Here is a 15,240-nt window from a genome sequence, read left to right as displayed (position 1 = left end):
TATGCAGGTACAGGTAGATTGGGAAAATCAGGTGGGTGCTTGTTGCCAAGAGAGACGGTAATAGGGGATAAGGAAATAAGGAAATGGCAGACGAACTAAATAAGTATTATCTTCACTGTGAAAGACACTAACAGAATGCCAGAAGATTGAGAGCATCAGGAGACAGAAGTGAATGCAATTGCTATTACTAGAGAGAAGGTGCTTGGAAAGCTGAAAGGTCTGGTTGATAAGTCACGTGGACCAGATGGACTACACTTCAAGCTTCTGAAAGAGGTAGCTGAAGAAGTTGTGGAAACACTAATAAAAATCTAGTTTCTGTCAAGGTTCTGGAGGACTAGAAAATTGCAAATTCACTCTTTCAAAAAGGAGGCAGAGGAAAGGCAATTATAGGCCAGTTAGCCTGACAATGGTTGGAAAAATATCGGAGTTGTTCGTTAAGGATGAAGTCTCAGGGCACTTGTAGGCACATGATAAAATAGACCAAAGTTAGCATGGCTTCTTTAAGGAAAAATCTGTGGAAATCTTTGAGGAAATAATAAGCAGGATAGACAAAGGAGAATTGGTAGATATTGTGTACTTGGATATTCAGAAGGCCTTTGACAAGGTTCCACACGAGGCTGCTTAACAAGATACAAGCCAAGGGTATTACAGGAAAAACTAGCATAGACAAAGGATTGGCTGATTGGCAGAAGTTGAAGAGTAGGAATAAAGGAAGAATTTTCTGGTCGACTGCTGGTGACTAGAGATTGGTTCTGCAGGGGTCGATATTGGGACTGCTCCTTTTGACATTATATGCCAATAATTTGGATAATGGAATTGATGGCTGAGATGAAGATCTTCTTACCTAAGTAAAAGTGTTTTTCGTCATTGAAGTCTATCCATCAGTAGGTTCAGAGGGTATGATGTGGAACATTTATTTCTCATTTGAAATAGAGGAGGTCCTTGGCCCAATGAGTGTTTGTTGGCTCTCAGGGAGATTGCATCAGTCACTTTCTCTGCATTTCTTATAAATATTCTCTCTCTCTCACAAGACAATCAGGACCACCCAATTCTCCTGCAACCCACCTGTTACAAGATCAACTTGAAGTTAATCTAATAGCGCTCTTTGAAGTGTTGAAGAAAACTGGAGCACTGGAGGAAAATAACAGTGAGAACTGATTGCTGGGCCACCCTAATGCTACATTTTCTTAAACAGGAATAAATTGCATTTTGAACTGTTTTATGAGAGAAGTGAGCTTATGATGGAATAAAGTGAGGAAAACAGAGTGGTGAAGGAATCGTTGGAAATGCTTGAGATGGCAGGCTACAAATTTGGGTGCTGAAGGCCTGCATCACAGAATGGAGAATATTAAGTGGCAGAAGAAACTGCAGTTGTACATATAGAGCAACAAACAGTCTGCTGAAGGAAGGTGTGAGTCAAGCATGCTGTGGGGGGTGTGGCGGTAGGAAGGAACTGTCTAAACGTAGGAAAATTCATTTCCTCCCACAGATGCTGCTTGACCCACTGAATTCCTTCAGTAGATCATTCGTTGAATTTCAAGTGATGGCAGAGACATATTATGTTCTATTTTACAGAGAAAGGCATCACAAAACTGTGACTTAGAAGAAAGCAGAGTGGTGCCACTTTGTGGTCTGTGACCACAGTACCAGTCCCATTGGATTGAAGGAGAGAAAGCCCTTTTTTTTGGGAAGAAGACTGAGAAAAGGATTCTGAGAACAAATGCGCACTGGTTTCTCCACTCACTACGATCCTGCCAGACACAATGCATTCCTATCATATGTATTCAAAGACTCAAAGTACATTTATTATCAAAGAATGTATAAATTATACAACTTTGAGATTTATTTTGCTTACAGGTAGCCACAAAGGAAGAAACACGAAAAAAATCCAAATTAAAGAAAAAAATAGAAAGTCCAACACCCAATGTGCAAAAGAAAGTGAAAAAATACAAACCATGCAAACAACTGAAGTGAGCAACAAGTGTATTGCAACAAGTGATATATTACAATAGCCAATGTCTAGAGAGAAAGATACAGAGGACAATAGATACTACTCAACAAAATATACTGCTATGGTACTGGGACTTCCCAGGTGTAGACTGTGTGGCATGGATTTTGAGTTAATGACCCTGTTTTTAAGATGGAATAGCTCATATTCCACATTCTGTGTGCCACTGCAGAACTGTCAAACATGGGGAGAGCACTCAGCAACAATTAGAGGGCAGCATTCGAAGATATAATACATGCCCAAAGTTAAATCCATTATAAAAGTGTTAGAAGCTAATCACAAACAAGAGAAAATCTGCAGATGCTGGAAATCCAAACACACACAAAATGCTGGAGGAACTTGGCATCTATGGAAAAGAGTACAGTTGATGTTTTGGGGCCAAATCCTTCATCAGGACTGGGGAAAAATATGAGGAGTCAGAGTAAGAAGATGGGGGAGAAGGGAGGAAGAAACACAAGGTGATAGGTGAAACTGGGGGGAAGGGGGGTCAAGGGGAAGGGAGATGGGGGAAGGGAGACAGGGGAAAGTAAACAGCTGGGAAGTTGATTGGTGAAAGAGATACACGGCTGGAGAAAGGGGAAACTGATTGGAGAGGGCAGAAGGCCATGGAAGAAAGAAAAGGAGGAGGGGCACCAGGAGGTGATGGGCAGGTAAGGAGATAAGGTGAGAGGGGGAAATGGGAATGGGGAATGGTGAGGGGGGGGCATTACTGGAAGTTTGAGAAATTGATGCTCATGCCATCAGGTTGGAGGCTACCCAGATGGAATATAAGGTATTGCTCCTCCAAACTGAGTGTGGCCTCATCGTGACAGTAGGGGAGGCCATGGACTGACATGTTGGAATGGAAATGGAAAGTAGAATTAAAATGGGTGGCCACTGGGAGATCCTGTTTTTTCTGGCAGACAGAGCATAGGTGCTCAGTGAAGCGGTCTCCCAATCTACGTGGGGTCTCACTACACCAGGAGCACCGCACACCGTAGATGACCCCAACAGACTCACAGGTGAAGTGTCGCCTCATAGTAGTGAGTGAGAAGGTGAGTAGTGAGCAGGTGTAGTACTTGTTCTGCTTGCAAAGAAAATGCCAGGAGGGAGATCAATGGGGAGGGACAAACGGACAAGGGAGTCGCATAGGGAGCAGTCCTTGCGGAAAGCAGAAAGCAGGGGGAGGAGGGTGGAGGTAAAGATGTGCTTGGTGGTAGGATCCCACTTGAGAAGGTGTAAGTTACAGGGAGAATTATGTGCTGGACATGGAGGCTGGTGGAGTGGTAGGTGAGGCCAAGAGGAACCCTGTCCCTGGTGGGCTGGCGGGAGAATGAAGTGAGGGCAAACGTGCGTGAAGTGGAAGAGATGCGGTTGAGGGCAGCATTGATGGTGGAGGAAGGGAATCCTCTTTCTTTGGAGGAGGAGAACATCTTCTTAGTTCTGGAATGAAAAGCCTCATTTTGAGTGCAGATGCAGGTGAAACGGAGGAATTGAGAGAAGGGGATGGCATTTTTACAAGTTACAAGGTGGGAAGAGGTATAGTCCAGGAAGCTGTGAAAGTCAGTGGGTTTATAATAGACATCAGTAGAAAAGCTGTCTCCAGAGATAGAGACAGAGAGATCGAGAAAGGGGAGGGAGGTGTCAGAAATAGACCAGGTACATTTGAAGGCAGGGTGGACTGTTGTCTTCTGATGGCCTGCTGATCTCCTCCAGCATTTTGTGTGCGTTGCATAAATGTGTTAGATACTGGAGAAGGAATCACCTAGGAAGAGAAAGTTAGGTCCAAGAACATTTTTAGTAGGACAGGTAGAAGAGGTTTCAACAGATGAGTGCTTGCTACATAGAGATAGAGAGCCACAGGCCAGATGGATGAGCTGTCAGCAACAGGAAAGGAGCTCATGGGGGCAGTGCTGCTGGCTGGATCCTCCACTGTGGTGGCAGAACTGGTGGCTCTAAAGGGGGCTAATATCACGGGAAGGGTTGACATTAAACTAAAATTAAAGTTGTCTTGCTGGATTAGTGCACAAATGAAATACAACAATTAATGGAAATTGCACAAGATAATTGGTAACTGACATCTTCCACTGTCCCAGCAAATCAGCTAACAATTTACAATTAATGGTGAAATCCCAACAACAGACTTTTGAGCAGTATCGTGGGACATAATGAGACTGGTCAGATTCATAGATATTACTAAGATGGGAGCACTTGTGATCAGCAAACAAAACATCAAAAAAAAATGAGGGCAATTAAAGAAATAAAATTCTCTTCAAGCAGTATGTCAGAACTTCAACAAATGAAGCTAATGACAGTTTTTAGGTTGTGGAAATATGCCCTCAACAGAGTCACAAATCTCTCCCCAAAAATGAGATACAGAACAAAAGTCAAGAAAATTGTATGGATGAAAAGGTAAATACATCAACACAAAATTTATTTTAGCAACTTGCATTTCCTGGTGCATGCACAGATGATATCGTTGTACTCTGGAAAATCACCACCTGTACAGGTGCCACACATGAGAAAAATGAGACATAAAATATGATGGCCATGACCAAGCACACCCATTCCACAGCAGCAGTCAAAGCAGGGAAAATGCAGAAAAAGGCTATTCAACCTTTGATGGTATGAACAAACACAGTTCAGAGAAAGGGGCAGCGGGGATGGACCCAACTAAATGAGAGGACAGCGGGAATGGAACCAGCTCAGAAAGGGCAGTGGAAACACACCCAGAGAGGGGAGCGGAAATACACCCAGATAAGAGTGCAGAGCTGGGAAGGACCAATCAGCAAGTTCAAAGCAGTCAATGCCATCATGTGTTTCACTTATGCCATTTTAAATGCCAGAATTTGATGGCAGAACAACTTGAGAGTTGAAGCTTCATGTTTCAGAAAACTCAGATTTTATATATCTATTATAATTCAGCAATTTAATTTTTCTGCTTTTCAATGATTAGCAGCACAGCTTACCTCAAACAGATGACAACCCTCAGATTCTCTTCGATTGTAGGGCCTGATAATCCCATCCTCACGAATATATCGAGGAGGGCGGAGTTTACTCACATCTTCAGTTGATTCCGCCACCCTGTATAAATAAGTGATGGTTAACTCTAATTCCTAGTCCCATGAACACTACCTCACTTTTTGAACATATTATTTGTTTTTGCAGGATTTTTAATCTATTCAATATACATATACCGTAATTTCTTTCTTTATTCTTATTTTATTTTTCTTCTATATTATGTATTCTATTGAACTGCTGCTGCTAAGTTAACAAATTTTACGACATGTCGGTGATAATAAACTTGATTCTGTTTAACTCTATTTTATTAAAACTAACTTTAAATTGATTTTTTTAAAAAGAGATAATTACACAAAATTACAACAATAATTACACAAAAGGGATACTTCAAAAGCAGAGCCACTGAAGACAGTAACTAAGAGACTAAGGCCAGCTGTCTTCACGTCTGCCATAAGGAATTAAAAAGAAGCCATTATTAAAGATACAGGGTACTTTGAAAAATTCAAATGGGAAATTGTCTTCGGCCTATTTATTTGAGCACTTTTCAGAAATAAATGTAGCAAAAAATGACTTGTGGATGTTCTATACATTGATAAGGTGTTAAAGTTCATGGAAGTTACATACGGCTGTGAGTTCAAGATTAACAAGCTAATAGGGAAGTATAGGCACAAATGTCTTTCTTCTGTAGTTGGCAAAATTAACCAGTGTGTAGCACAGCCACCTTTTATAACTTAGATGAACGAGTTGGATGAAGGAAACTAAGTTGTGAAGAGGACACATGGAGGATACTAAAGCAATATTGATAGGTTAAGCCAATGGGAAAAGATCCAGGAAATTAAATATAATGTAGGAAGACTTGAAACTACCCAATATGGAAGAAAAATAAATTATTAGTTTATTTTTGAAATGGTGAGAGACTGCAGAGCTCTGAGATACAGAGGGATCTCAGTGTTTCCTATTCATAGATCTCAATGTCAGCAAAACAAAAGAGCTCGTCATTGACTTCAGTGAAAGGGGGGAGTGCAGCCATTCCCATTTATATTAACGGTGCTGAGGTGGAGAAGATTGAGAGCTTCAAATTCCTAGGAGTGAACAGCACCATAGCCTGCCTCGGTTCATAAGACCATAAGAGACTGGAGCAGAATTAGGCCATTCAGCCCATCTAATCTGCTCCACAACCATGTTGAAGCCACAGTCATCAAGCTTACCACCATCTCTACTTCCAAAGAAACTTTACATGTCCTCCTTCAACCCTCAGATTTTTATTGATGCATCATAAGATTCTATCTGGAAACACAATGGCTTGGAATGGCAACTGCTCCATACGTGACCACAAGCTCACAGCTTAGCACATCACGAAAACCACCCTCCACTAAGTGAACTCTGTCTATTCGTCTCACCCCCTCTGGAAGAGAGCTAGTATAAATCAAAGAAACCACCCACCCTGGACATCTCTCTTCTCCCCTCCCATTGGGCAGAGGATACAAAAACCTGGAAACACGTACCACCAGGTTAAAGGACAGCTACTATCCCACTGTTATAAGACTACTGAACTGTTTCACAGTATGACTAAACAAATTCTTGACTTCGCGACCTACTTTGTTTTGACCTTGCACTTTACTGTCTACTTGCATTGCACTTCCACTGTAACATGTCATTGTGCAGTTTGTTACTGCTTTACCTTGTGCTACCTCAGTGCACTGTTAAAATGAATTGATCTGTATGAATGGAATGCAAGACAAATTTTCACTATACCTCAGTATGTGTGACAATAATAAACCAATTTAGAGTAATTTACAAGTAATTAAAAAACTAACAAAACATGATTATTTATTGCTATGGGATTTGCATAAAAATAGGAACGATATATTGAGTACTGTGAACAGTATAAAAGTGTCCTTATTTAATTATAACTTGAAAAGCATTAGATTTAATAATCTAATACCGGGAATGGCTGGAATAGAGGTCATACAAGGAAAGGTTGTACAAGCCAGGCTTGTATCCACTGAAGTCTGGAAGAAGGATTGAAACATAAAGTCCTGAGGGGTCTTGACAGGGTGGGTATGGAGAGGACATTCCCCTTGTTGAAAACTATAGGAGTAATAGTCACTGCTTAAAAATAAGGGATCACCAGCTGAAGACACAGGAGGAAACACATTCTCTTGGAAAATATGAGCTTTTGGAACATTAACTCAGTTGGCACTAGAAGCAGAGTCTTTTAAGGTAGAGGGGGCCTGATAACCTGAAAGCCTGGACATAGGGCGTGAGCCCATGATGGACTTCATTACTTCTCTCCAACTGAGGCAAAATTGAGGTCAATGATGATGAGAGCAGAGGATGTTCAGGTGTTTAGCGCCCTCTGCCTACGTTTGACCAGTCTTCCTCTCCCTCTCGCTAGCTGCTGTTAGAGGAAAGAGTCTTGGGATCCATGTTACCAGGATTAATCGATGAGGCTGTGGACTCGTTTTGAGAGATTTTGGGGTTCATATTGCATGTGTTTCTGGATTACGATTATTCTTCCGTTTGCTGTTTTTGAGCGGTTTGATGTGGACTGGGGCACTTTGGCGAAGAATGGCCCTGTGGCCTGCAGTGGGCTAGTGGCGTGGCGCTGAACTGAACTAAACTAAACTAAACTGATTACTACTTGTGTCCTGGTTTGACGTTTGATATTCCATGTGTTGTTTGCTCATTTTTTGCTGTTTGTGCAATTTGTTCTTATTTTTAGGTGTTTGATGCTTTCTTTGAACAGGTTCCATTGTGTTTCTTTGTTTTGTAGCTGCCTATGGGAGGACGAATTTCAGAGTTGTATTCTGTACTTTGATAATAAATCTACTTTAGTCAGCAAGAGGCAGAAGTGCTTTGTGGGCTGTTAAAGCTTACAAACAGATCAGCAATGCTTGAGGGAATGGTTTCAGGGGCCAAGTGGCCATCTCCTGTTCTAAATTCTATCATCTGAATGGACTCTGTTGGTGCAGCACATCTTACTTTTTGATTCCCTGGAAAGTGCTGCTTGCCATGTCAATGATTCCACCAGTTGGCCGTGCAACGACTCCAACTAGACCTTTGCCAACCCCTTTAAAGAAACCAGCTGCACCTTCTTTCTTGGCACCTGTTGAGGGAATTGTTGCAAACTGGTCAGCATTGCTCTTCCTCCCATCTGTTCTCACACAAATGTAAAACATAGTGGTTAATAAAAATTGGTGTAATGGCATAAAATGCAAAACTATTAATATGAACACTACAAATTAAGGCCCAGACTAATCCTGGACAGGAAACATAGTTCAGGAAAAGAGATTTGCATATTTTCCATACTCAATGAATTTAAAGTGGTAATTCATTCAGCAGGTCAAGGAAAGATGTTTTATGCCCTCAAGGGTCGAACTCTGGTGGTCTGAAAGCAAAGTCCATAAGGCCAGGTCCTCCATGGAAGAAAAACTACCTGACAAATTGGTCTGTTTTGTTGACGTTATAACTAGCAATAATATTGGGGAAACAAATAAAATGGCAAACAAATTAAATAATATGAAAGAACACAGAATTGGAGCCAATATACTGGATGATTGCTTATCAGATGGCAAGCCTGTCAAGTCATTTTTTTCACTTGAAGGGCCATGATAATAGAGGGTCATAGAGTTACACAGCATAAAAAAGGTGTTTTCCCGAGGTAGTTTCATTTGCCTGTATTTGGCTTACATACCCACAAATCTTTTCCATCCAAAAGTCTTTTACACATACAGAGCCCATAAACAGTATTCACCCCTTGAAAGTTTTCATGTTTTGTTTTGCAACACTGAATCACAGAGGATTCAATTTAGCTTTTTTTGACACTGATCAACAGAAAAAGACTCATTCGTGTCAAAGTGAAGACATATCTTTACAAAGTGATCCAAGTTAATTACAAATATAAAACACAAAGTAATTGATTGCATAAGTATTCGGCTCCTTTAAGTCAGTATTTAGTAAATGCACCTTTGGCAGCAATTACAGCCTTGAGTCTGTGTGGATATAGGCACTGTAATTTTTCCTCATTCTTCTTTACAAAACTGCTTAAACTCTGTCAGATTGCATGGGGATAGTGAGTGAACAGCCCTTTTCAAGTCCAACCACAATCCTCAATTGGATTGAAGTCTGGACTCTGACTTAGCCACTTCCAGGACATTAACTTTGTTTTTAAGCCATTCCTGTGTAGGTTTGGCTTTATGCTTGGGGTCACTGTCTTCCTGGAAAACAAATCTTCTCACAAGTCACAGTTCTCTTGCAGACTACATCAGGTTTTCCTCCAGGATTTCCCTGTATTTTGCTGCATTCATTTTAGACTCTACCTTCACAAACCTTCTGGGGCCTGCTGCAGTGAGCATTCCCATAGCATGATGCAGCCACCAACATGCTTCATGGCAGGGATGGCATTATTTTGATGATGTACGATGTTTGGCTTATGCCAAATATAGTATTTAGTCTGACGGCCAAAGAGCTTAATTTTGGTTTCATCAGACCATGGAAACTTCTTCCAGCTGACTTCAGAATTTTGCACATGCCTTCTGACAAACTCTGGCAGAGATCTCATGTGAGTTTTTTTTCAACAGTGGTTTTCTCTTTGCTACTCTCCCATAAAGCTGACTGGTGATGCACCTGAGCAACAATTGTATGCACAGTCTCTCTCATCTCAACCATTGCATCTTGTAACTCCTCTAGAGTTGGTGGCTTCAGTCACTAATTCCCTTCTTGCACAATCATTCAGTTTTTGAGGACAGCCTGCTCTAGGCAGATTTACAGCTGCGCCATATTCTTTCTATTTCTTGATGATTGACCTAACTGTACTCCAAGGGATATTCAGTGACTTCGAAATTTTCTTGTATCCATCTCCTGACTTGTGCTTTTCAATAACCTTTTCGCAGAGCTGGCTTTTGCCTTCAGGACAAGGAAAAAGGGTAACCGTGCACTTGTATGCATTGGGGGATTGGTGGTGTAGAGAGTCAGCAGCTTTAAGCTCCAAAGCATTAACATACCAGATGGCTTGTACTGGGGCTAACATATAGTTGAGTCACAAGGGAAGTGTGCCAAGGTCTTTCCTTTCATACAAGGTGGAGGTTCAGCTTTTCGCTGAACACTCTAACAAACTTTCACATAAGCATTGGGAAAGTACCCTGATGGTTGCATCATGGACTGTACAGTGATTTGAATATAAGGTCCAGTGACACCCGAATTTAGAGGACAAATATCTTTATGGGCAGATTTGCTACAGCTCTTCAGGAGGGTTTAAACTAATTTGGGAAGGAAATGGAACTGCAGTGATAAAGGCAGAAGATGGGGCAGTTGGTATACAAGTAGATACAGCATGTAGTGAGACTGTGAGGAAGGATAGCCAGTTTTTTGGCTCAATTGCAGTCAGTGGGACTGTGTGTCTTTAAAATAAATAGTAAGGATTAGGTTCGGCAGTTCTGAAAAGTGAGGATAAAGTAAAAGGGAAGGAGAGTGCAGGAGAAGTTATGAAATTCTCCAGATGAAATAAAAAGACAGTTTAGAAAGGGATAAGAATTTAACTTCTGGTGATGTGGAGGCAAAATTGAAAGGGTAATCAATATTGGAGATAGAAAAGGTATGTAAAAAGAACAATGTTTTGATAGTCATGGGGATTTCAATATGCAGGTAGACTGGGAAAATCAGGTTGGTGCTGGATCTCAAGAATAGAAATTTGTAGAATGCCTGCAAGATGGCTTTTTAGAGCACCTTGTGCTTGAGGCCACTTGGGAAATGGCAATTCTGGATTGGGTGTTGTGTAATGAACCATATTTGATTAGGGAGTTTAAGATAAAGGAACCTCAGAAGGGTAGGGAAAGGAAGAAGATGGCAGCAGTGATAGGGGACTCTCTAGTTAGGGGGTCAGATAGGCGATTCTGCGGATGCATGGAAGAAACGCGGATGGTAGTTTGCCTCACAGCTGCCAGGGTCCAGGATGTTTCTGATCGTGTCCATGATATTTTGAAGTGGGAAGGAGGACAACCAGAGGTCGTGGTACATGTTGGTACCAACGAATTTGGTAGGAGAAGGGAGGAGGTTCTGAAAAAAGACTTACAGGGAGTTAGGAAAGAAGTTGAGAAGCAGGACCTCAAAGGTAGTAATCTTGGGATTACTGCCTGTGTCACATATAGGAATATAGGAATAGAATGAGGTGGAGGATAAATGCATAGCTGAGGGATTGAAGCAGGGGGCAGGGATTCAGATTTCTGGATCATTGGGACCTCGTCTGGGGCAGATGTGGCCTGTACAAAAAGGGTGGGTTGCACTTGAATCGGAGGGGGACCAATATCCTGGTGGGAAGGTTTGCTAAGACTGTTGGGGAGAGTTTAAACTAGAATTGCTGGGGGGTGGGAAACGAACTGAAGTGACGGAGGAAAGGGAGGTTGGCTCACAAATAGAGGAAGTTTGAAGACAGTGCGAAAGGGAGGACAGGCAGGTGATAGAGAAGGGATGTGCTTAGTCCGATGGTTTGAAATGTGTCTATTTTAATGCAAGGAGTATCATGAATAAAGTGAATGAGCTTACAGCATGGATCACTACTTGGAGCTATGAAGTTGTGGCCATTTGCAGAGACTTGGATAGTGCAGGGGCAAGAATAGCTACTTCAAGTGCCAGGCTTGAGATGTTTCAGAAAGGGAGGCAAAAGAGGTGGGGGTGTGGCACTGTTGATCAGAGATAGTGTCACGGCTGCAGAAAAAGAGGAAGTCATGGAGGGATAGTCTACGGAGTCTCTGTGAGTGGAAGTTAGGAATAGGAAGGGGTCAATAACTCTACTGGGTGTTTTTTATAGACCACCCAACAGTAACAGGGACACTGAGGAGCAGATAGGGAGACAGATTCTGGAAAGGAGTAATAATAACAGGGCTGTTGTGGTGGGAGATATAAATTTATCAAATATTGATTGGCATCTCCCTAGAGTGAAGGGTTTAGATGGGGTGGAGTTTATTAGGTGTGTTCAGGAAGGTTTCTTGACACAATGTGTAGATAAGCCTACAAGAGGAGAGGCTATACTTGATCTGGTATTGGGAAATGAATCTGGTCAGGTTTCAGGTCTCTCAGTGGGAGAGCATTTTGGAGATAGTGATCACAATTCTATCTCCTTTACCACAGCATTGGAGAGGGATAGGAACAGACAAGTTAGGGAAACACTTAATTGGAGTAAGGGGAACTATGAAGCTATCAGGCAGGAACTTGGATGCGTTAATTGGAAACAGATGTTCTCAGGGAAATGTACCAAAGAAATGTGGCAAAGGTTCAGGGGATATTTGCATAGGGCTCTGAGTAGGTTCATTCCAATGTGACATGTAAAGGATGGTAGGGTACAAGATCCGTGGTGCACAAAGGCTGTTGTAAATCTAATCAAAAAGAAAAGAAGAACTTACAAAAATTTCAAAAAACTAGATAATGATATGAATCTATAAGATTATAAGGCCAGCAGGAAGAAGCTTAAGAATGAAATTAGGAGAGCCAGAAGGGGCCATGAGAAGGCCTTGGCGGACAGGATTAAGAAAAACCCCAAGGCATTCTACAAGTATGTGAAGAGCAAGAGGATAAGACGTGAGAGAATAGGACCAATCAAATGTGACAATGGAAAAGTGTGTATAGAACCGGAGGAAATAGCAAAGGTATTTAATGAATACTTTGCTTCAGTATTCACTACGGAAAAGGATCTTGGCGATTAGAGGGATGACTTGCAGTGGACTGAAAAGCTTGAGAATGTAGATATTAAGGAAAAGGATGTGCTGGAGCTTTTGGAAAGCATCAAGTTGGATAAGTCACCAGGACCGGACGGGATGTACCCCAGGCTACTGTGGGAAGTGAGGGAGGAGATTGCTGAGCCTCTGGCAATGACCTTTGCATCAGCAATGAGGAAGAGAGAGGTTCCAGAGGATTGGAGGGTTGCGGATGTTGTTCCATTATTCAAGAAAGGAAGTAGAGATAGCCCAGGAAATTATAGACCAGTGAGTCTTACTTCAGTGGTTGGTAAGTTGTTGGAGAAGATCCTGAGAGGCACGATTTATGAACATTTGGAAAGGCATAATATGATTAGCAGTCAGCATGGCTTTGTCAAAGGCAGGTCATGCCTTACGAGCCTGATTGAATTTTTTGAGGATGTGACTAAGCACATTGATGAAGGTAGAGCCGTAGATGTAGTGTATATGGATTTTAGCAAGGCATTTGATAAGGTTCCCCATGCAATGCTTATTGAGAAAGTAAGGAGGTATGGGATCCAAGGGGACATTGCTTTGTGGATCCAGAACTGGCTTGCCCACAGAAGGCAAAGAGTGGTTGTAGATGGGTCATATTCTGCATGAAGGCCGGTGACCAGTGGTGTGCCTCAGGGATCTGTACTGGGACTCCTACTCTTTGTGATGTTTATAAATGACCTGAATGAGGACGTGGAGGGATGGGTTAGTAAATCTGCTGATGACACAAAGGTTGGGGGTGTTGTAGATAGTGTGGAGGGCTGTCAGAGGTTACAGCGGGACATTGATAGGATGCAAAACCTGGGCTGAGAAGTGGCAGATGGAGTTCAACCCAGATAAGTGTGAGCTGGTTCATTTTGATAGGTCAAATATGATGGCAGAATATAGTATTAAAGGTAAGACTCTTGGCAGTGTGGAGGATCAGAGGGATCTTGGGGTCCGAGTCCATAGGACACTCAAAGCTACTATGCAGGTTGACTCTGTGGTTAAAAAGGTATACAGGGCATGGGCCGTTATCAATCATGGGATTGAGTTTAAGAGCCGGGAGGTAATGTTGCAGCTATATAGCACCCTGGTCAGACCCCACTTGGAGTACTGTGCTCAATTCTGGTCGCCTCACTACAGGAAGGACGTGGAAACCATAGAAAGGGTGCAGAGGAGATTTACAAGGATGTTGCCTGGATTGGGGAGCATGCCTTATGAGAATAGGTTGAGTAAACGTGGCCTTTTCTCCTTGGAGCGACAGAGGGTGAGAGGTGACTTGATAGAGGTGTATAAGATAATGAAAGGCATTGATCATGTGGGTAGCCAGAGGCTGAAACGGCTAGCACGAGAGGGCATAGTTTTAAGGTGCTTGGAAACAGGTTCAGAGGAGATATCAGGAGTAAGTTTTTTTATGCAGAGAGTAATGAGTGCGTGGAATCGGTTGCCGGTGGCAGCAGTGGAGTTCGAAACGATAGGGTCTTTTAAGAGACTCCTGGATGGCTACATGGAGCTTAGAAAAATAAAGGGCTACGGGTAAAGCCTAGGTAGCTCTAAGGTAGAGACATGTTTGGCACAGCTTTGTGGGCTGAAGGGCCTGTATCATGCTGTATGTTTTCTATTTTTTATGAACTCTGAGGATGTAGTGTTCATAATACTGAGGCTGAGTACAGGGCTACGGTAGGAAACTTTGTCACATGGTGTGAGCAGAATTATCTGCAGCTTAATGTGAAAAAGACTAAGGAGCTAGTGGTAGACCTGAGGAGAGCTAAGGTACCAGTGACCCCTGTTTCAATCCAGGGGGTCAGTGTGGACATGGTGGAGGATTACAAATACCTGGGGATACGAATTGACAATAAACTGGACTGTCAAAGAACACTGAGGTTGTCTACAAGAAGGGTCAGAGCCATCTCCATTTCCTGAGGAGACTGAGGTCCTTTAACATCTGCCGGACGATGCTGAGGATGCTCTATGAATCTGTGGTGGCCGGTGCTATCATGTTTGCTGTTGTGTGCTGGCGCAGCAGGCTGAGGGTAGCAGACACCAACAGAATCAACAAACTCATTCGGAAGGCCAGTGATGTTGTGGGGATGGAACTAGACTCTCTCACGGTGGTGTCTGAAAAGAGAACACTGTCTAAGTTGCATGCCATCTTGGTCAATGTCTCCCATCCACTACATAATGTACTGGTTGGGCACAGGAGTACATTCAGCCAGAGACTCATTCCACCGAGATGCAGCACGGAGCGTCATAGGAAGTCATTCCTGCCTGTGGCCATCAAACTTTACAACTCCTCCCTTGGAGGGTCAGACACCCTGAGCCAATAGGCTGGTCCTGGACTTATTTCCTGGCATAATTTACATATTACTATTTAACTATTTATAGTTTTATTATTACTATTTAATTATTCATGGTGCAACTGTAATGAAAACCAATTTCCCCCGGGATCAATAAAGTATGACTAATATGATAGAATTCACACTGCATGTTGAGAGGGAGAAGCTAATATCAGACATATTAATTTAC

At 42.3% G+C, this 15,240-nt stretch overlaps 1 protein-coding gene across 1 annotated transcript in view; it reads right to left on the bottom strand.

Moving 5' to 3' along the window:
* vps13c (vacuolar protein sorting 13 homolog C) overlaps positions 1-15,240 on the bottom strand; it is a 387,871-nt gene that overhangs the window by 27,716 nt on the left and 344,915 nt on the right. The window contains exons 78-79 of the mRNA XM_072282204.1: positions 7,994-8,117; positions 4,957-5,071 (exon numbers count right to left, since the gene is read on the bottom strand). Coding sequence (XP_072138305.1) covers positions 4,957-5,071; positions 7,994-8,117 — 239 coding nt within the window. The remainder of the gene's footprint in view (positions 1-4,956; positions 5,072-7,993; positions 8,118-15,240) is intronic.

The sequence above is a fragment of the Mobula birostris genome, chromosome 18 (genome assembly GCF_030028105.1).
Source record: "Mobula birostris isolate sMobBir1 chromosome 18, sMobBir1.hap1, whole genome shotgun sequence".
NCBI classification, from domain to species: domain Eukaryota; kingdom Metazoa; phylum Chordata; class Chondrichthyes; order Myliobatiformes; family Myliobatidae; genus Mobula; species Mobula birostris.
The sequence above is the reverse complement of the archived record's forward strand: the minus strand, read 5'-3'. Positions and strand labels throughout refer to the sequence as shown.